Raw genomic sequence first — 22,291 nt, 5'->3', positions numbered from 1 at the left:
GGTTTCTGGTTTTAGAAATAAAGATAATAATTGTGGAATGTGTGTAAGTTGAGCCCAGATAGTGTATAAGCTCAGACTTTCCTAAACAGACTCGAATGTTATATGGGGCAGTTTAGAGTTTTTATTTTGCCCTAAAAGGAATTGTGTCCAAGAAAGGGTTAATAGAGGAACATTCATGAGCTCTGTCCTTGTGCTCCTCCTTTTTTTTCTCTTTCACCCACACATACACACACACACACACACACACACACCAGGAAGTGGCGTTCCATTTTAGAAGAAACAAAACTCACAGTCTCTCTCTCTCTCTCTCTAGTTCAGTGTGAGTTTAGGGAAAATGTCCGAGGCCAGTATTTCAGTAGATCAGGATCAGTTCATCTGTCCAGTGTGTCTGGATCTCCTGAAGGATCCGGTGACTCTCCCCTGTGGTCACAGTTTCTGTAAGGTGTGTATTAATGACTGCTGGGATCAGGAGGATAAGAGTGGAGTTTATAGATGTCCTCAGTGCAGAGACACTTTCACTCCAAGGCCTGTTCTACGCAGAAACAACATGCTGGCTGAAGTGGTGGAGAAACTAAAGAAGAAGACTGAAGTGCAAGCTGCTTCTCCTGCTCACTGTTACGCTGGACCTGGAGATGTGGAGTGTGATTTCTGCACCGGGAGAAAACACAAAGCCATCAAGTCCTGTCTGATGTGTCTGGCCTCCTTTTGTGAAACTCATCTGAAACCTCACTATGAAGTTCCTGCTTTGAAAAAGCACAGTTTAGTTGAAGCTTCTGGAAATCTAGAAGAGAAGATCTGCTCTGAGCATGACAAAGTGCTGGAGATCTACTGTCGTACTGACCGAAGCTTCATCTGTTATCTGTGTGTGACGGATGAACACAAAAGCCACGACACTGTCTCAGTTAAAGCTTACAGAACTGAAAAACAGGTGAGAAATCATTTTATACTTTTTTGTAATTTTTATTTTTTTAACTCCGTCAGGCGCTTCTCTTCTATTTTATTACTCGTCTTTTCCCCCCCAACACCCTGAACAAAAACAACAGAATGTCACAAAGTGTGTCCTCTTTTTTCGAGTTTCACCCGTTCCACAGTTCTTCATCTGTACACATAGACTACTAATACTTGAGATTGCAAAATATAAAGTATTTATTCATTTCAATTCTATGAATCCAAATCCATAAATAAAATACTACAGGTCTGGCCATTAAAAACGCACGTTTCGAGAAAAGGGATCCAGCTGCATTACCTGTAGGGGGCAGTCGTGTTTCAGTCTGAAGTATTGTGTGTCTACTGAAGCCCGAAAATGTGTTGTGTCTCTTAGGCACTCATTGACAGCAAGCGACGGAGCTCATAAACGTGTCGAGCTTAAACTGGAAAATACTGACATGTATTTATTCTTCATTTTCTTCTCTCCTTCTATGATGATACTTCGTTAACTGCACTTTCTCCATTTAGTATTATTATTATTAGTAGTAGTAGTGGTACTAGTAGTGCTCTGAATTTATTATTATTGTTATTATTCTTATTATTATTGTAACGCACCTGCGCGTGTGCAAAAAGCCTAAAACAATATTGTTTTATTGTGTTTATGTGCTTTAAATATACACAAAACAATAAACCCTGCATTGTGCAAAGTTAAAGTGAGTTGCGCGTGCGGCGTTTTGATCAAAAACACGAATATATATAAGTGCCATTTTAATTCAAATCTAACATTTTAATGGTTAGTGATCGGTGCATGGGCGTCAACTTGCACGTTCTGTAATATTCCATTGTCATTCATATTAGCATTGTATTAGAGCTCTTTACTAAAGCATTCTCAAGTTAGTAAGTAAGTAAGCAAATAAAAGAGAAATGATCAGATAGCTTTAAATGGTACTTCAGCGTAGTAAAAGTACCCTAGCATGAGTTTTTTATATAATGAAAATATTATGTATAAAGAAAATCTAATTTATATATTTGTGTTTAATTAAATTCTTAACATTTTAATGGTTAGTGTTTGTTGCAGACATTCACACTATTTTTGGGGAAGAGCTTGGATTTATTATTTTATATATATCTTTTTATATTGTTCATTCATGATCAGGCATCAGATAGCCTACTTTCAGGAAATTAAATTGATTTTTAAGACCATTTAAACTGAGGCATTGCCATGTCTTTCATTATTTTGTCCCTGTTAAGACATTACAAAATGGCATCTCGCGGGAAAACACGCGCAGTTTTAATGGCCACATCTGTATATAAAAGAAATCTCCACACAAAATATATAGATTTCATCTTACAATATGTTTAAGGTGTGGCCAATTCCTCCCCATCACTAGGGGGCTCCCACATTAAAGCTACTACTACCACTCAGTCGGAAGGGCCAAACACTATCACGTGGTTTCTCCGAACCATGTGTCACCAGCCGACCGCATCTTTTCAAACTGCTCGCTTACGCACCGTTGGGGGCGGCGTAACACACTCAGGGGACAGCGCTATCCACTTCCTCCAATATTTAATATTGTTTATTGAAAGTCCCCAAATTTATAGAAGTCCCCAAATTTATGCTTATTGTCCACGACCATAAGCACTCACAGAGCCTGAGATGTCCCTCAGTACACACACACACACACACACACACACACAGACAAAGAGTGTGTTAATTAGCTGACTAATTGGATCAGGTGTGTTAGAACAGTAGGAAGAGCTAAATATGGAGGACAGGAACGCTCCAGGATCAGGACTGGGAACTTCTTATGTATATGAATGTTCTACTGAGTTCTGCACTTCTGGCCATAGCCTGTAGCGTTTTCTACTACAACACGTTTTCATTAATGCTGAACTAAACACACGTCATAATAATTATCATCACCTCCTCATCACTCGTTATGAACTTCTCTGGAACTGAAAAAACACAAACGTTCTGTCCTTTTACCCTTTAATAAGGTTCTCCATAGAACCCGAGTGAACTTTAACCCTTTATCTGAAGTTAATATTCATACACTGAACTCATAACCTCATGATGCATAAAGAGTGAAATGTGTTTTATTTGTCCTCAGAGTGAGTTAAAGGAGGAGCAGATGAAATCCCAGCAGAGAATCCAGGAGAAGCAGAAGAAGGTGCAGGAGCTGAAACAGGCTGTGAACACTATAAAGGTGAGCAGTGAGCAGAGACAGAGCTGCTCCTAGAAACACATACAACATGGACAACATGGAGTCATTTAGAGTCGCAGTAAGAGAGGGAATGATAGATGAGCTTTAAATCCTGTGTGTGTGTGTGTGTGTGTGTGTGTGTGTGTGTGTGTGTGTGTGTGTGTGTGTCCTAACAGCTGAGTGCACAGACAGCAGTGGAGGACAGTGAGAGGATCTTTACTGAGCTGATCAGCTCCATGGAGAAAAAGCACTCGGAGGTGACGGAGCTGATCAGAGCTCAGGAGAAGACTGAACTGAGTCGAGCTGAACGACTCCTGGAGCAACTGGAGCAGGAAATTGCTGATCTTCAGAGAAGACTCACTGAGCTGGAGCAGCTTTCACACACACACGATCACATCCAGTTCCTCCAGGTAACACACACACACACACACACACACACACACACACCTGTCTGTATAGTCACATGTATATTTCTCCTCCTTTCTCCTTCTCCATGATGTTTTTCTTTCTCTCTGTAGAGTCTCCAGTCTCTCAGTGTCTCTTCTGGACGTGAGGACTCACCCAGCATCACTGTCAATCAACATCTCTCATTTGATGGAGTGAGGAAATCTCTCTCTGATCTGAAAAAGAGACTCGAGGAATTCTGCCAGGAGGAGTTCATCAAAATCCCTCGACATGGTGAGAGAAATTGTCCTGCTCTGAAATCTTTACTTTCACAAACTGTAGGACTTTAAACTGTTTCTGTCTTTTACAGCACCTGATTTTTCTGTCTCCATTTTGTTTCTGTGTCTCCACAGCTGCAGCAGTTCAGATGATTTTACCCTCAGAACCAAAGAGCAGAGAAGATTTTCTGTACTGTACGTGTAACACACACACACACACACACACACACACACACACACACACACACACACACATGTACCCTGTGATTAATATCTAACATGTTCACATTTTTCATGTGTTTAGATTTCTGTGATGTGACTCTGGATCCCAACACAGTAAATTATAACCTCATTCTATCTGAGAAGAACAGAGCGGTGACATGTGACAGTGAGACAGAGCAGCCGTACTCTGATCATCCAGAGAGATTTGACTACTGGTGGGAGGTGTTGAGTAAGGAGAGTGTGTGTGGACGCTGTTACTGGGAGGTGGAGTGGAGCAGTGAGGGAGGTGTGTTAATATCAGTCTCATATAAAGGCATCAAAAGGAAAGGACGGGGTTATCGGTGTCTGTTTGGATGCAATAAAATGTCCTGGAGTCTGCGGTGTTCTTCTTCTTCTTCTCTCACTTTCTGGCACAACAACATTGAGACTGATCTCAGAGCTCCATCATCCTCCAGAATAGGAGTGTATGTGGATCACAGTGCAGGAACTCTGTCCTTCTACAGCGTCTCTGACACGATGAAGCTCCTCCACAGAGTCCACACCACATTCACTCAGCCTCTGTACGCTGGATTCTGGCTCAACTCTTATGGATCAACTGTGAGATTTTGTGATCCAGAATAAAATGCTCCTGGTTTCTTCTTTTCATATGAATCTTACTGAAATAAAGGTTTAATATGAAATGTTCACTAATACTGTTCTCTTCTGTCCTCTGTCTTTTTTGACATTTGGATGATGCAATTGTGACTATTATAAAACAACATGTGTGTAACCAGAGTGTGTGTCCACAGTAGCAGTGGATGTGTGTGTGCAGTTTGCTGCAGTGGTTTGGACATTTACACATTTCTGTTTATTGTGGGATTTTTGGAATTGGCATGAGTGCTCTGAAGATTCTCAGTGCGTCCAGGATGGATTATAAAATGTTACAGATCCCTAACTAGTGCACTACATGCTGTTATAACACACATAATCACCAGAGGAGGCTGTAAAAAAGTGTAAAATATCACTGCTGAGGGAGATACACTGTGAGTTTACACAGGGTCTTTACTGTAATCTTCACATCCTATATTAGATTTGTATTTTACAGTTAACACAACAGCACATTTAATTAACTCGTCTCTTCACTCAGAGCCGTAATAATTAGTGATGTCACCTATTTCGTGCACAGAGAGAACTAATACATGGTGTATACTGTCCTAATACTTTCGGCCACCACCGTGTACCTCTCTCTCTCTCTCTCTCTCTCTCTCTTCTTTACATCACAGTAAAATGACTAGAATATCTGACGGTATATAATTAGTGTAACACACTGCAGGTGCACTTACCGGTCCGCTGACCTCCGCCATCACGGTGAAACACTTTCTCCTGCAGGTGTCTTCTGTCTTCTAACTAGGCGTCATTTGGAGCCAGAGTTGTACGAGCAGAAGCTTGGAAAAAGTTGTGAACTTCTGGTACGGAAACGATGTCTGAAGAAGAAGAAAGAAAAGAAAGAAAATGTGTAACTGCCTGAGAACATGGAGCTCGTATGTGTGTGAGTATCTGGTGACCAGCGAAATGCAGAAACTGGTGGTTAAAGTCATCGAAAACAGAGTCGACGATGTTTTAAAGTTTAAAACCCGTTTCAGTTGTGTACCTGATGAGGTAAAGGGATTCGAAGAGATTCTGTATATTATTAGATCTGTAACTGGTTCTACACACTGGGACGAGCTCATGCAAGCAACATTACACCTAAACCAGAATTCCCCAGTCATTACCTTAAGATTGGTGATGTTTTCAGTGAAAAAATGAATATGCATCATATGTTTACACTTTATTTACAGTTTGTTGATATTATGGTTATTTTTTATTAAAAAAACAATCATTCTGTAAATATTATTAATGATTTATGGAAAATACATGATGTTTTGTATAGAAATGGTAATTTAATTCTTACACAAGTTTTAAAAGTCATCAAACGCTGTTAATAATAAATGAGTGTTTTACAAAGACACAGCTGGAGCCTTGGACATGAACATGAACATTTTCTTCTGTGAAAGGCTTCTATTAAACGGTGTAGATTTGGGAATCAGGCTGATTCGATGACGAGTTTTGTCTCATGCATCCGACTAATCGTAATTGTAAATTCGCCATTTTTTTTCCATTCCTCCGGCCCCGGCGCCTCAGATATCTTTTGTAAAATATAACAGGAATTCCCCCGGAATCGAGGGTTAATGCAATCGATACTGTCTTTTAAAATAATTTCTTCTTCGTATTATTTTTAGTATGATCTCTCGAGTCTCATCTTGCCTCTGCTTTTGAAGGTTAACGTATCTTTGCAGGAGAAGGTTGTACTTTTTTCTCGTGGGGTGATATTCATTTCTGATCTCTGATCTCTCCGCGGAGCAAGTTCCCAACATAGCTTTATACTGACGTGGAATGATGGAGACTAAAGACCTGAGCAACGGCATGTTTCTTGTTATACGAGCAGACATTTTTATTTTATTATCATTTTTTTCTAAGGTATATCCACACAAGTCGGCTCTGTGGGTAGTAGACCGGCTCTTAGTCTGAAGTGGTCTGGACAGGAGGGTGTCAAGTCCAGTAATGAATAGCTGTGGGGTTTATTTCTAGCGTCTTCATAACTCTTCAAAAAGAAGGCCTTCTGTCTCGGGAATAACTGATTACCTAATATAGACATTTGCACATTCTGCAACATGTTCCTGTGATGGCGATACAGTGTGAAGATTTGACTTCAGGATGATTGGAGGCTTCCAAAACGGCATCGTCCAAATTTTATGGGCTCCGTGTCACTCAGTTTTACTAACCAGGGCCTGGTTTCCCGATAACGCACACTCTTAGTAATATTATTATTATTATTATTATTATGCATACACAAAGGGACATCAGCTGACACTCCAGTCACTAATGAAATCCTTGCTTGTCTAAGCACACTAACCACAGTGAGATTTTTTCCTTCCCAGTTACAGTGACTACCAAATTTTCCACTGTCAAAAAATTTCTGTCTATGCAAACCCAAAGCACATTCATCTCATGGAAAGAAAGGGACGTTATCCATCGGCAAGCTGTCAAACTCGTTGCTACTGTAACTGTCAAACTATCTGTCAAACTCGTTGCCTCCAAACCAACATATGTTCTCCACCACAGGACACTCTGGCACCTCAGAACATATCAGCTCCTCCTGACTAAGAACTGGGGGCTCAGCATGTACACAAGTATTCACTACTACAGTATATCTCTTCCTGTGTAGCTTGTGTTGGAGCCATAATTCCTGCTTGTTGGTAAACTCACGCTTATACCCACATCCTAAAGACCTTGGCCACATATAGCAATTGACATCATCGACTTCCCTCCCTCACAGAATAACACCTCCATGGTGGTCATCATCTATACATCTTGTTCTCCTGCAAAATATCCAGACCACTTTTCCAGCATGTTTTAGATACTACAACACTCCAGAGAATATTGTAAAAATACTTTAGGGTTTCAGGGAGTTTGACACCCAGCTACCAACCTGAAGCCAATGGTCAAGTAGAACGGGCAAATCAAAAGGTCGCCTGTCTTTATAGAACAAACTGCATATAATAATCTATTAATCCTCATGTTGTGTTCGTTTGTTGGTCACACTTATAATGTTCAAGGTCACTTTTTTTTTCTTCTTCATATTTTTATATATAAAAACAAAAGCCCAAATGTACACAAAGAAAACTATATTACAAATATAATTCTTGACTCATACACTGTATGAATATTTCTAGAGAAAATATATTAAGAAAAACAACATGGAAAGTTTACAGTGCTCTTAGATATTTGTATGAGACCGGTTTAGCAGAGAGGATTTAAGCTTTGTTGTTGTTTTTGTTTGAGTTTGTTAAATCAGTTTTCCACACACAGCAGATGGCGCCAGCAGGTGGCGGTAAAACACCTACAACCGGGCTGACAATCACTAAAAACCTTAAAAGAAGAAGAACTTTGACCTATACCCTCAGGCTGCGTTCCAATCCGAAGTGTATTTCATAGGGTGCTCCCTACTCCCTGCTCCATGTACAGGGAAAGTCAGTTAAGGGAACTTCCCTCGACTAAACGTCACCATTCGGAACACACTGCGTCACCAGCGCTAATGTCACTTCCTCCCTCCGTTACCATGGATACCTGTCGCTGCTGCTGTGGAAATTTCACGCTACGGACATTAAATATTGAATATTTATCGAAACAAAACCTTCTGCCCTTTTAAAACATACTATTAAAACGTGTATAACTTATAAATTATCGATTAATAATAAATTAATTAAAGATGTACGGGGATTTTTTAAAAATATTTTTTTGATATGTTTATGTGATACTAAAGGTTAGGGTTAGTGTAGTGTACTTCGCAGGGTACTTTATGCCGATTGGAACGCACCTTCATTAGTCTCAGGGAACCGACACATGTCTCGGAGCGAGGCTTTATTTGGACACGCCCCTCCTCTTGCTCGACACAAGTTTCGGTGTCATTACGTCATCACTGCTTTCCAGTTTAGTGGAGTCACGTGCCGAAGAGTGACAGAAAGCTCAGGGCGCGTGCACCGCCAACCGCTGGATTTAACTGTTTCCCGCGTTGGCGCGAGACTGTCACGAGGACTGCGCGTGCGCGAACGAGTCGGCCTCGTGCAGCTGTGCAGGTGAGATATAACACTCCACCCTTGTTAATGCTTCACCACACTAAATGCGAATCACGCGCTCAGAGAGAGGGGGGTGTTTTTTAATGCAGTGTGCTAAGAATAAAGCGAGCTTAAATAAAGGTCTGTGCTACACACGCTTACCACACATTGTGTACTTTGCAAATGACGTCATGTCACACTGCTTTGGCGCCCCGAACATAAATCAGTCTTGTTTGGTGGGGCTGGGTGTAGTAGGATGGAGGTTATATTAAAAATGTTAAAAACACCAGACAAACCGGCCATTCTACACACACAAATACATTTAGAAACCACAGACAGACTGATTTATTCCCTCTAATTTATACCTGTCACTTCTTCTGCTCTAGTGTTACAAACAGGACTGTCTCCATCTTAAAGAGAATCAACCACCTCATTGTAATTACATTGTTCAGAATATAAATAAATGTCTTTATGTATTTATCTTTAAATTACGTAGATACCCACATTAGCAAAAAAATAAAATTTATCTAATAGGTTAAAATAAATAATTTTCTCTTATTTTCTCTTCTATCTGATGTGTGATCAGTGCACTAAAGCTCGCGCCAGGTTAACTGTCTCCACCTTCATTTGGAAAAAAAGGGAAAAGTTTTAAACCTCACAAATGGTAAATTTTTTTTAAGATGTAAAAATTAGAGCAATAATGACAACAATATAACAAAATATTTTTAGAAAAATCAGACTTTATTTTTGTTCATGTCTGCACTATAGCTCCTGTCGGCCAAAATCCTTATGTAACTTTAAAATAAATAATATTAATATTTATTAGCATATAGTAGCTATTTTAAGTAAGCTATACCTAATATTTGCTGGCGGTTCAATACATGAAAATAAAAATCGTACAGTCATTTACAGATGAAACTGACCTGCACATAAAATTTCCTGACATTTTGCTGCTTCTTCTTGAAGTTCTTTTTTTTTTTTTGTGTGCCCTTTCCCTTTCTGCTCCACCTCGCCACTTTCTATCCATTTTAGCATGTGTGTGTTTAACCGCTTTGTCGCTCTGTGGAAGCGTGGAGGTGTGGAGCGCACATAGAATAACAATGTCAGGCAAGACTAACAGAATCAGAAAAGAAATTAAAAGATTTATTTTGTTATAGATATTTAATTAACTCACTGAAGGCCAATTTCTCAAATCATAAGTACATTGTACATTGGGTGGCAATAATATAAAGAAATGTATTAATTATATAAAAATAATAAAAAAATTCTCCCGGTGCTCCTGATGGCCATTCTGGGTCTGCTGACAGGTACATGCCATGTGCGTAACTATGACATTATGTGAAATTATATAAAAACAAACATTTTACATCACAACTATACTTAAATAGAGAAGTAAATGATCAGACTTTTAACTTTACAAAGTTTATTATATATTATTTTGTTCAGACAGCTCATGGCGGTGTTGGTGCTTTTTATCCCCTGTAGGGGATGTGATGCTGTCGGAGAGTCTAAGCAGCCAGACGCTGTAAATTCATTTTCAGAAGGTTTTCAGAGTGTCTCGTAGTGCTCATCTCCAATGGCGTCATCTTCTGCTTGTTGGTACTGTCAGTATGAGCACCAGCCTCGATGAGACCGATGATGATGATGATAGTGGTTTGTAGGGCTGCAACAACGAATCAATTAAATCGATAAAAATCAATTACTAAAAGAGTTGAAAAGATTTTTTCATAATGCATTTGTTGTGTCGCGCGATGCAGGAGACATGTATTTATTTAAAAAAAACTTTTGTTGAGTGTGGAGCAGAGTGAACACACTCGGTCTCGCGTACTGATGCTTTTCTTTTTTTTTTTTTTATCTGATTCATTAATTATTCGAAAAAATAAGCGACTGATTAACCGATTATTAAAATAATCGTTAGTTGCAGCCCTAGTGGTTTGTGTGATGTTAATAAAGGTCACAGGTGATCTCATTTTAGAACTAAAACTGCATCTCACCGGGAGTTAAACCGCACAGGTGAGATAGGAGTATAATAATAATAATAATTTTTATTTATATAGCGCCTTTCCAGAGCTCAAAGACACTTTACAATGAGGAAAAAAACAGTCAACAAACAGACACAAAAAAAACCCAGACATGCAGAGGACAGGTGGATTCAAGTGTAACATTCAGAAAACAAATGAGTTGTTATGAGTAAAGATTTAAATGTGGAGATGTAAAAAATTGTGATGGTAAAAAAAAAGTGTGGTAGAGAGTTCCAGAGTTTGGAAGCAATAACACTGAATGATCTGCTGCCCTTGTAGATAAGCTGTTCCTTGTATTGTGAATAATGACAATGTTTATTTTTATGATAAAATGCTGTATACATTTAAAAAATAAAAGGAGATTTAAAAAAAAAGAAAACCAATTAATCTTTGTTTCTCTTGTATATTTTACATTGCTGTTTAATTAAGCAAAAGTACATTTTATCCGATTACTCAATTAATCGATTACATTTTTGGTAGAATACTCGGATTACTAAAATATTTGATAGCTACAGCCCTAGAATCGATTATCATCCAGACATGATTATCTCTACTGGTTCATGCTCGGGTCTTCCTGAATTTGCTCAGATCTAAAAGTTTGTTACAGTTAATACAGAAATTCTGTTTGTCACAAAATGACAGCATGGTACTTTGAGCATTTGAGATCTTACCAACTTCACTATAGTAACGTCCCCTCTTTGTGTGTGGTTTAGATTTCAGAGCTGAATGATGTCCTCCCGTTATTAGCATACAGAGTACTGAGACGATATGTTATTTAACAAGTACCTATTGTTTTTCCCCCAGATGGCTGAGCAACAGAAACTCACCATGAGGGTTATTGTCTCCGAAGGAGACATAGGAAAAACGGCAATGACGGCACGACCTGACCCACTCCAGACAAATTATAGATTTGCTATACAATACCAAGATCCTGAATTTAATAACAAATGGTGTAACCTTTCAGATCTATCTAAACTTCCAGAGAAGCCAACTGTTAAAATTATCTCTGTAATTGAGCTTGAACCAATCACTGCACAACCTGAATTATTTAGTGAAGCAGCCAGGCAGACACAGAGTTCCTGTCCACCTCCTCTTTAGATAGAAGTCTTTCATGGCCAGAGGTATTCAACATTACTAAATTTTCTGTTGATGTTGAGTATAGACTCCGTCAAACTGACCTGTTGTATCTCAGAGATGGAACCTATCTCAAAGTGACAAAAGAGCTGAAGCATGATATTCTTTAAGAGCTCGCTGAGACCATGTATGCATTTGATGCATACCCAGCAAAGAGATATTATGAAGCTGTTGCAAAAGCCTTAGTGGAAACACACCCGTGTGTTAAAGAATCTGGGTCATCCTCTGGCTGGGATGGATGAAAGAACAGCCTCAAATTCAAGATGGGTAATTATAGAACCAAAATGCGCCAGCTGGGTCGACTGATGTCACTATTAATGGTGGTAAACAAGGAAGATATAGTACACATCCCGACCCTCCCAACAAAGCCATCAAGAAACCAAGGAAGGGGGAAATTAACTCCCTACCCGAATATCTAAAGGGGTTGGATGACCACTACCCGGAAGAAGCTCGTCAATCCCTGGTCACAGAAATGAGGAAGACAAAGCCAAATGGATTCCTTGTTAAGAAAGTGATGGACGTGACGTTTGCTCTTCTGAGAAAATAAGTTGTTAAAGACAAGCCTTTTCTCTTAAAAGAAAGCCAGGTTTGTATGATTATTGTTATTTACTAAATATAAGTAATATTAAGTATTGGGCGTGTGTCTACGTATGTTGAAACTTTCCAATTAAGGATGTTTTTTTCTGCTTTACTATCTTATTTTACAAGACGGCTCTGCCCTATTCTTTGCACGCATCGCTCCCGTAGTGTGTGTCAACATACAGTGAAATAAGCACAGAGGCATCTTTTAAAACTAGATAGTAAAGCAGACACAAGCTGTCTATAAAAAGTATTTGATCATTTGTGTCTTTCTGGATAATTGTTACACCTCCAAAATTACATTAGACACCCATGTGGACCTAAAATATCCAACATGCACCTGGAAAATGGATTAACTGTATATGGCCAGCCGGAAGTGGTTAACATGATGTAACCAAAAGTGTTGAGGGTCAAAAATTTTGATCATTTGACCAACTTATATAAGGTTTACTATATAGGTGTTTTATGCTTCAGGTTTATTACGAGTTCAACAGGGTGGTGGGAAAAAAAATCTCAGAGAGGACTTCTTTGATGCACTTGACCGTTTCTCTCCAACCCTGATGGACCTGTTCAGGAAAAAGAGAGACCTCACTGGCCAGCTTTTGGCTGGGCTTTTATGTTAGACTCTCTCTCCCTTACATTCCCTTTGCCTTTCTTCTAATCTCTTTTTTCTCCTTTTCTCGCATTTTTTACCCTTCTGTCTTCATTTCCTCACCTCTCTACCTTTGTTTAATCTCTTTTTGTCTGTTCCTGTAATTCGGCAATAAAGTCATACATTTTTCTGGCAAAATTCTAGACTGTATTCTTATGGACTATGTTCCAGAGCACTGAGCCAACAGATATCCAGTGCCTTTGTCCTCGGGAACTGCCAGTCATCTTGGGGGATGATCCCTCTGCCTTCTTGAAGACCTGCACTGTAAGACAATTAATCTGTTGTTATTTTTGCAAGTGCATAGTTACAAAACCTTTTTTGTCTTTTCAGAATAATTTAATCATCATTCAGTATTTTTCCAAACTTTGAATTAAGTTTTTTATAGCCAAACAAGTTAAATTTGAAATATCTGCTTTATTCATTTGACAACATAAAAAAATGGAAAGATTTCAATAGGCTTAACCCATTTTTCCCCGCTGTCTGCTACTCTGAGAATGGGCAATAAAGATGGACTTTTTTTTTTTTTACTTTAGAGGAGGGAGGAGACCAGGATACAAGGGAGAGAAGAGCAATTGCAATTAGTAGAACCAATGTATAGATTTAATTATGGTAGTCAATGAAAAGTCAAATTAAGAACAGTGCAGTTTATATTTTATTATAAATAGGTTAAAGGTTGGACAAGACTGCATTATCCAACTGCCTAATTACAGTATATCTTCTGGTTGTCAATCTGGGTTTTTTTTTTCAGGGAGAATCCTCTGCATAGATCAAGAAAAACCTCAGCTCAACCCATCTACAGTGGACATCATCTTGGAAGGGAGTGTGGTGATGGATAAACTAGCCAACATGCCTCAGGCCTTTTGTGGCCTTTTTGGACCGATGTATGCCCTGCACCTGGACTACCCCAAGTGCATGAAAAACACTTTCTGCTTCATTCAGCAGGTAATGCTGAAGCTGGGTAGAAGTGAGCTGGCGCCCAAAATTCAAACTTTGAAAAATCAACTTGCATTGTAAAGCAGTAGTTCCAGATATCAGAGATTTGTTTGTAATGCTGCACTTTTGATAGCATTTTAAAATTCAACTTGTCTGGGGTTTTTTCAATCTTCCCACAGTATGGGGATGTGATGTTGTCGGATAGCCCGAGCAGCCAGGCACTGTAGATTAATTTTCATGTATGTTTTTAGAAGGTTATCCGAGTCTCCCTAGGTGCTCATCTCCAACGGCGTCGTCTTCTCCTTGTTGGCCATGTCAATGTGAGCACCAGCCTCGGCCAGACTGATGATGTCCAGACTGATGATGTCCAGCTGGCCCATAAAGCAGACTATATGGAGAAGGGTGTTGTTGATCTGGCTGGGGCGGGTGACATTGGCACAGCGAGACACGAGGATTTGCAAAATCCTAATATGTCCTTCACCTGCTGCACAACAAAGAGCCGTGGCTCCATCCATCACAGACCTAAAAAAAGGGGGCAAGGAACAAAGAAAGGAATTTGTGATTGTTTGCTCTTAAGTAATAACAGGAGATCAGTGGAATCTCCATGTGAGGTATTTGTTCTACTCTTGAACATTATTCTTACTTGTCAAAACTAACAGTCCCAGTCTGGTCGATATCCACCTTCTTTTGGTCCAGAAGGAACTGGACCATTTTGTCATGGCCGTTCTTTGCTGCTATTAGTAAAGAAGTCAAGCGTTGGCCTGAAATTGGTTTCAATCGATTAAGAATTTTGTTGAAATTTAATTGATATTTACTAAATATCTATCCTAAACAAATTTATATGTCAATGTGAGCACCAGCCTCAACCAAACTGATGATGATGGCATGCAGCGTGTTAAAGTCGCTGATGGGTGGTTTGTACTGAGCTATGAGATGTAAAGGACTGTTTCCTTTATTATCAACGCAGTTTCACTTGCGCCCCACAGTCCAGCAGGATTTTGGTGACTGCTGAAAATCGTTTACTGGTGTGCTAAAGCTGATGGCTTGGTGGAACAGAGACAAGCCTTCTTGGGTGCGTGGTCGAGACAGATGAAATCATAAATCTCTCTTTGTACTGCATTTTAGCAGAGATGCACACCAGATAGAAAACAGTTAAAATGTTTGATTTGTATTTCTCAGTGCACGCCAGACATTCAGTCTCAGAGGCTGTATATATATATATATATATATATATATATATTATCTGATCCTAGGATGCGCTTACGGACCATGAGACCTTCCATGTGCAGAGCATCATAGTATTGCTCGATGGCCTCCAGCTCCTTAAGGGTACTACACTCTATGCGACCATCATAACCTTCCACAGGTGGAGGGAGCTCTTTGGTGATGACCGTTTCAGGGTTGGAGTTCATGCTTTGTGAACGTCATAATTTCTACGGTCATTAGCGAATGACGCCCCAAGCAGTTTGAATGCTTCAATTTGATTGTGAGGGTCACAGTCAGGCAGGGAAACACGTACCTCAACAACATCTGATTTGCAACTTTCCGCAACCATTTTGAGCAGCGTCATGCCGTGAATGTCCACCACCATTGCCACATTATATCGCACCAGCTTCTTAACAATATCTAGATGACCGAGCTCTGCAGCAAAGAGCAGTGCTACCGTTATGACCTTTCACGTTAGGGTTGGCATCTTTCTCTAATAAATAGTGCACCACATTCGTGTGTCCCCTATATGAAGCTATGATTAAACAGGTACTGCCATACTTATTGACAGCAGTGATGTCCGCCTTTTCGCCCACCAGGTACCTCACAATGTCCAGCTGGCCCATAAAGCAGACTATATGGAGAGGGGTGTTGTTGATATGGGGGGGTGGTTGACATTGGCACAGCCAGACACAAAGATTGCACAATCCTAATATGTCCTTCACCTGCTGCACAACAAAGCCGTGGCTCCATCCATCACAGACCTAAAAAAAAAGGGGCAAGGAACAAAGAAAGGAATTTGTGATTGGTTTGCTCTTGAGTAATAACAGGAGATCTGTGGAATCTCCATGTGAGGTATTTGTTTTACTCTTGAACATTATTCTTACTTGTCAAAACTAACAGTCCCAGCCTGGTCGATATCCACCTTCTTTTGGTCCAGAAGGAACTGGACCATTTTGCCATGGCCGTTCTTTGCTGCTATTAGTAAAGAAGTCAAGCGTTGGCCTGAAATTGGTTTCAATCGATTAAGAATTTTGTTGAAATTTAATTGATATTTACTAAATATCTATCCTAAACAAATCTATATTTACTAAAAATATATATGTAAAATGTAATATTTATGAAATACCCAAGTGTAAATGATTCAAGTTGACTAAATAAATTAATAGTACATCAATCATTACATTAAATATCACATATTGCATTAACTACAATTTACTGATATTACAGTACCAAGAAATTACATTATAAATATGGGTAAAGTCATTAGATGGTCATGCAGGATATGTAACAATGAAAATATATATTTTTGCAATTTAAAAGCAAATATGTCTTCCTGCAAAATGCCAAAACACATTCTGGAACCACTTGGTTACCACTTGTTTAGCATCACTCCCGCTAGCAAGTGTCCCGCTTGTGGCTGGCGATCTCGTTGCATGGCTGCCCTGTGTGGTCTGCCTGGTATGCGTGTGGTGACTGTAGACGGTTCCACTTTTCCACTGAGACTGACAGCTTTAAAAAAAATTAAATAAAAAAAGATTGGAAACCTCTCTATAAATGAATAAAGTGTTTGCCCCCTTACTGATTTTTTTATTTATTTTTTGCATGTTTGTCACACTAATGTTTCAGATCAAACTAATTTAAATATTAGTCAAAGATAACACAAGTAAAGACATCATGCAGTTTTTAAATAAAGGTTTTTATTATTAGGGGAAAAAAATCCCAAACTACATACTGTAGCTCTGTGTGAAACAGTGTTTCAAGACGAAAACTTTTTGCTCAGCATTGAAACATAGAGGCTAGTCTCAGTTTTGCCAAAAAACATCTTGATCCCCAAAACCTTTGGGAAAATACTCTGTGGACTGACGAGTCAAACGTTGAAGTTTGTGGAAAGTATGTGGTGTATTATGTGTGGCGTAAAAGCAGAGGTGGCTAGTAACGAGTTACATTTACACCGTTACATTTACTTGAGTAACTTTTTGAAAAAAAAATTACATCTATGAGTAATACTATTACTGCACCATACTTTTTACTTTTACTTGAGTAGATTTGTGATAAAGAAACGCTACTCTTACTCCGCTACATTCAGCGACACTCGACTCGTTACTTTTCTAACCATTTAGTTTACACATTAGATATTCTTTATTTTTGCCAGAGAATTGCAGCCGTTGAAACTACAACGTGACTGTTTCACCAATCAGACGTAGCAACAATAACGTGGTCAAATGACCAAACAAACGCTGCATAGCGTGGGGAAAAATCTTTAGCCGTGGTGGACAGTGAAGCAAACATGTCGGTTAGTTTAAATATTTAATTTAATGTTGCAATGTTAAAATATATAATTAGAAAATAAGCTAGAGGCTACAAAAAATAAAATTTCATACATTTGTTCTACTGGACCCAGTTTATGATAAAGTGAGACTCTTGTACATGTTCTAATGTTATTTTCTACCTACTGAGCGATTTGGAGGGCGACTAAATATAAAGTAAATCTTACACTGGAAATAGTTTACACTGTTCAAACATATGTTATCTACAGTAGGTATTTTTCAAAAGCTTTATGTTGTGAGAAAAGTGAGATTAGGACATTAGTTTTTTGTTCCTTAATTTTCTATTTTGTAAAAGATATTTTGTTTTATTCATTAATTTTATTAAATTTTCTCCATTTATTTGTATTATTTGGAAATGTTTGTTATTATATTTCATTTTTTCTGGCTGCTTACATAATTTCTAAAAGAAAAAATAATAAATCGGACATTACAATGAAAGTTACTCAGTACTTGAATCAGTCTTTTTACCAAATACTTTTTTATTGTTACTTGAGTAATATTTTGGATGACTACTTTTTACTTGAGTAATATATTTTTTTTGAAGTACAGCTACTCTTACTTGAGTACAATTTTTTGCTACTCTATCCACCTCCGCGTAAAAGTAACACCACATTTAAAAAAAAAAAAGAACATCAGACCAACAGTCAAATATGGTGGTGGTGTGATAGTCTGGTAGTCTGGGACTGTTGTACCAAAATATCCTGAAGGAGAATGTCCAGCCATCTGTTTGTGATGGGCAGATCAAGCATGTCCATATACTTGGACTCCAGATGGACTGTTGTAACTCAATGAAACTCATCCTTAATCTGAAAGACAAATAAGGAAGATAGCACTCATGCATAAAATTATACAATATGTTGTTCTAACAGCATATTTAGAAACCTTAGAAAACCAATTTATTCTTCAGGTTTTCTGACTGTATACCTCAAAAAGACACACTAAAAAATGTTCAAGCCTGTCTTAAAACATAAAAAGGGCTCACATGAACATAGATTTTGCTTGCTGTAATCACTAACTGTGAAGATCCCCTCCTTATACACTTTCAATATAACAGTTTTAACAATAAGAAAAACACCTAAAAGAATAAACTTTTTTTTTTTTTTTAAGAATTCCACTAGGTTAGCATCCAAAAATATTTAGTATTCAAAATATTTATTATATTATAACTCCTCGCAGTAGAATTCAACAATTTAAGTCTAAAAATGGTTGTTCTGGAAAACAGTTCATGTTTCTGGAAAATCATGTCAAATACAAACATTTTGTGTTTAATTAATTATTATGCATTTTGACTTGGCCATCTGGCTTTGATGTCCTCAATGCTAGAGGACAGATTGCTGATTTCACTACTTTTTAGTGCAAAGGTTTTATACATTTTCTCTTTTATGACCTTGTTATTTTTTTTCTTACTTCAGTTAGCAAATGGATCCTTTCTTGTTCTAAACTTTCGTCAGTGTCTCCTTCTAGATAAGGGGGACGGTAATTTACTTTTCAAGGCTTTTTCAATTTTTTTTGCAGACTTCTGGTCAGTAGGCCTCTTGCGTTTAAGTGCATGTTAGCTCAGGGAGACCAAAGCTTTGATGTGTGGTGCCATAATTTCCTTATATTTGATGCTTTGCTGCCATCCATAGTAACCTGCAAAGGAGCCAGGTTTCTTAAGGGTGTTTCTTGAATAGTGCCTTAGCAACATCACTTATCTGTGCACCTGATGGATAAGCAGTGTATGAAAATATAGATTCAGCTCCTTTTGTCTCCTTTGAGACAATTACAAGCGTCCCATTCTTCTTGTAGGCTTCAGTAGCTATTTCAAGGTACATCTCCGTTTCATATGCAAACTCTTTTGGCCACAGCTGGCATCATTCAGTGGTACTCTGTGGGGACAAAATAAGGGTGTCCTGTAAGGAAGATGATCCAGAAAATACGTCTGTACAAGAGGTCATGGACTCTGCAGTAAATACAGTGTCATAGTCAGTTTCCTGCTGAGCAGACTCAGTGTTACCCACTGGCAAAAGGTTGAATACAACTGGGACAGTTTCAACAACCTTTAAGGTGTCTGTGTTTAATTAGGTCAGTTTTCTTAAGAGTGAAGTAATCCTTGTTTGTCCAAATATTGGAGACTGAACTCATCTGTAATTGCAAATGTCTCCCTTACAATTTTCTGCAGCTCCTCAACAGTAGGTGTGATTGTACTGACCAATTATTACTCTGAGTTTTGTCTCCATTTCCGATATCCTAACAAGAACATGAATAGAGACAAGTTCAGTAACATCACAAGGACAAGCTCTCAGATGAGACCAGACAAACCATGAACAATGAGATGAAGATCCTGACATATGCCTCCACCATGAACATATAAAGCTTTTTACAATAAAATAGATAACCATGAAGAACCACATCAATGACCAATTAAAACACTGTTTCTGCACTCTGTACTGCAAACAGCTAAACTTTAACAACGGGAATGGAAATGTTATTTTTATGATTTAAGTCACAAAATTCCTGAAATATTAAATATAGCCATTTTAAAGTTGTGCACTGTGTATGTGCATTTATTAAGTAACTCAAACACAACAGAATAGAAATATCAAAGCACACCTTATCTTTTAACAATTTTCTGTGATTTAAAAAATATGTATACAAAAACAGTTTTAAAAATCTTTATCAGCTTTAATGTATCAATTTGTTGAACATACACAGTAAAATCACCAGTATTAAATTTACTCTGTAAGTGTTAAAATCACCACTTTTGCAGTGTTTATATAATTCCCTCTAGCCAGTGTTAATTTAACTCTTCTATTGCAGTGTAAGGAACTTAACTCTATCTCAGTGTTGTTCAATCTACTGTTAGTGTTAAAACAACACTATCGAGAGTTTCTCCTTTAACTCTTACTAAAGGTAAAACATTTAGTCAGCAGAGTAAATACTTAACGCTAATTAGTGTTGTTTTAACACCATACGAGTGTGATTCATATCTACAAAAAGTGAATAAAAAACCCTGACTGGTGCAGATTTAAAATTGATTATGGGTTCATCATACATATGAAAAATGAATGCAAACTTTACAGTGTTAACATTTAAGCCTGCATTAAATGGAATTAAAATCTTAAGTCTAATAAGGTGACATTTTAGTAACATTTCTGGACAAAAAAAATCAGTAAAAATTTTACTTGTCTTAAGGGTTTAAAATGTTAATAAATCAAATCTAGGCGCATTTTACTTTTTTTAATTGAGCCAAGAACAAAGAATTTGGGCTTGTAAAACAAGCCTCACTACATCAGAATCATTCTGCAACTGTCCACAGAACAATACAAAATTTAGCATTTGACTAAATACAACCTAACTTACAAAATAACTTACTGATAACTTAAAAATTACTTACTGCCTGAAATTACGCACAGACAAATCCAGTATAAAAGTCTTAATCAAACAGTGGAGAAGCACCACATACATGCTGTCATCTGGTCCATGTGAACACTGAAGATCAAACGGTCTATAAAAACGTAAACTCTGCATCTCAGCTTCTTTTTCTTATCCATCACATGGAGTAAAGGCATGGTAATGCTTATTGAAAGAAAGTGTTACCAGAGAATTCACCAGAAAATAGATACTATTACGCATCAACAGAATTTGTGTGATTCTAAAAAAGACTGAAAGCTCATGCTGAATCTCATTACAAACAAGACCGATTTGATATTCTGCACCATCAATTTTACCCCAATTAGTGCAACAGACATTTTCATTCTGTGGAGTTGAAAGAAACATAACCAATTCATTAACAACACCAGACTCTTCAAAATGGTTTAAAGACATCAGACCATATTCTTTGCATTGGAATGTCAATGTGTCCTAATTATACCCAATAGCCATCTGGTGTTTTTTTGGCCAAAGGCTTATGCTTTGCTTCAAATACTCCAAATACTTGCTCATACTATAAGTGCGCAACAGTAGGACCAATTTTCCTTATGCATGATGGGTAATGTATCATGAAATGATGTTTGGGTATTAAATTTCGGTCTGGGTACAATAGTTTAAAAAGTTGGTAGTGTTCATGAATTAAAGTGCTTAAGTACTACAGTCATCCCATAAATAATGCTTTAAAAAAAAAAGGTAATTATTTATTTGTAACAAAAGAAGCAGCAACTACGCTTTGATTTGAAAGTTTGAAGCAGGCACTGTGTGTGTGTGTGTGTGTGTGTGTGTGTGTGTGTGTGTGTGTGTGTGTGTGTGAATCTAAAATAAGCTTCCCCTCTCCCCTTTTTTGTCTTACACAGTTACCCTTCCTCCACACACGAGCACGCGCACAACGAAAACGCTGGTTCATCGGAAAAATAAACAAGAAATCTCTCCAATGACACTCGACTGAGCGACACACTAATGGAATCACTGCTGTAAAGTAAACATAAAACAAATTAACCTGCACTTTACCTTTGAAAAGAATTGCGACAGAGACGTGTTTCTGTGTAGGGCAGAGAGAAAGAGAGTGTGTGTGTGTGTGTGTGTAAGGGCGAAAGTAGGAGGAAAAAAGCAGGCTGAGCCTTGAGCAGAGAGAGAAAATGGATTTTTAACGTCTCTAATGAGACTTGCTTTTGCTTTACACGCGCGCTGTACAAACACTCATACAGACACAAAATAAAATATGTTTTACGCGCGCACACACGTGGTCACAGTGTTATAGTAAGCAGTACATGCGTGCACAGATGTTGATTATACCAGTAAGAGAGCCGTATTAAGACCCAGCAGCCTCCGCAGTGTATCTTTCCTCTACTTCCGCTTGTTTTTTTTATGTTTTT

General features: G+C 38.1%; 2 protein-coding genes across 2 annotated transcripts in view; both read left to right on the top strand.

The window, feature by feature from the left end:
• The window catches only part of LOC128508444 (E3 ubiquitin-protein ligase TRIM16-like), a 131,922-nt gene that overhangs the window by 87,104 nt on the left and 22,527 nt on the right, over positions 1-22,291 (top strand). The window lies entirely within an intron of this gene.
• On the top strand, positions 274-4,705 carry LOC128508472 (tripartite motif-containing protein 16-like). Its single transcript, XM_053479822.1, has 6 exons — positions 274-928; positions 3,039-3,134; positions 3,308-3,541; positions 3,650-3,809; positions 3,929-3,988; positions 4,098-4,705. The coding sequence occupies exons 1-6, from the start codon at positions 335-337 to the stop codon at positions 4,634-4,636; spliced, it is 1,683 nt and encodes a 560-aa protein (XP_053335797.1). The 5' UTR covers positions 274-334; the 3' UTR covers positions 4,637-4,705.

This window comes from Clarias gariepinus, chromosome 2 (assembly GCF_024256425.1).
Source record: "Clarias gariepinus isolate MV-2021 ecotype Netherlands chromosome 2, CGAR_prim_01v2, whole genome shotgun sequence".
NCBI lineage: Eukaryota > Metazoa > Chordata > Actinopteri > Siluriformes > Clariidae > Clarias > Clarias gariepinus.
The sequence above is the reverse complement of the archived record's forward strand: the minus strand, read 5'-3'. Positions and strand labels throughout refer to the sequence as shown.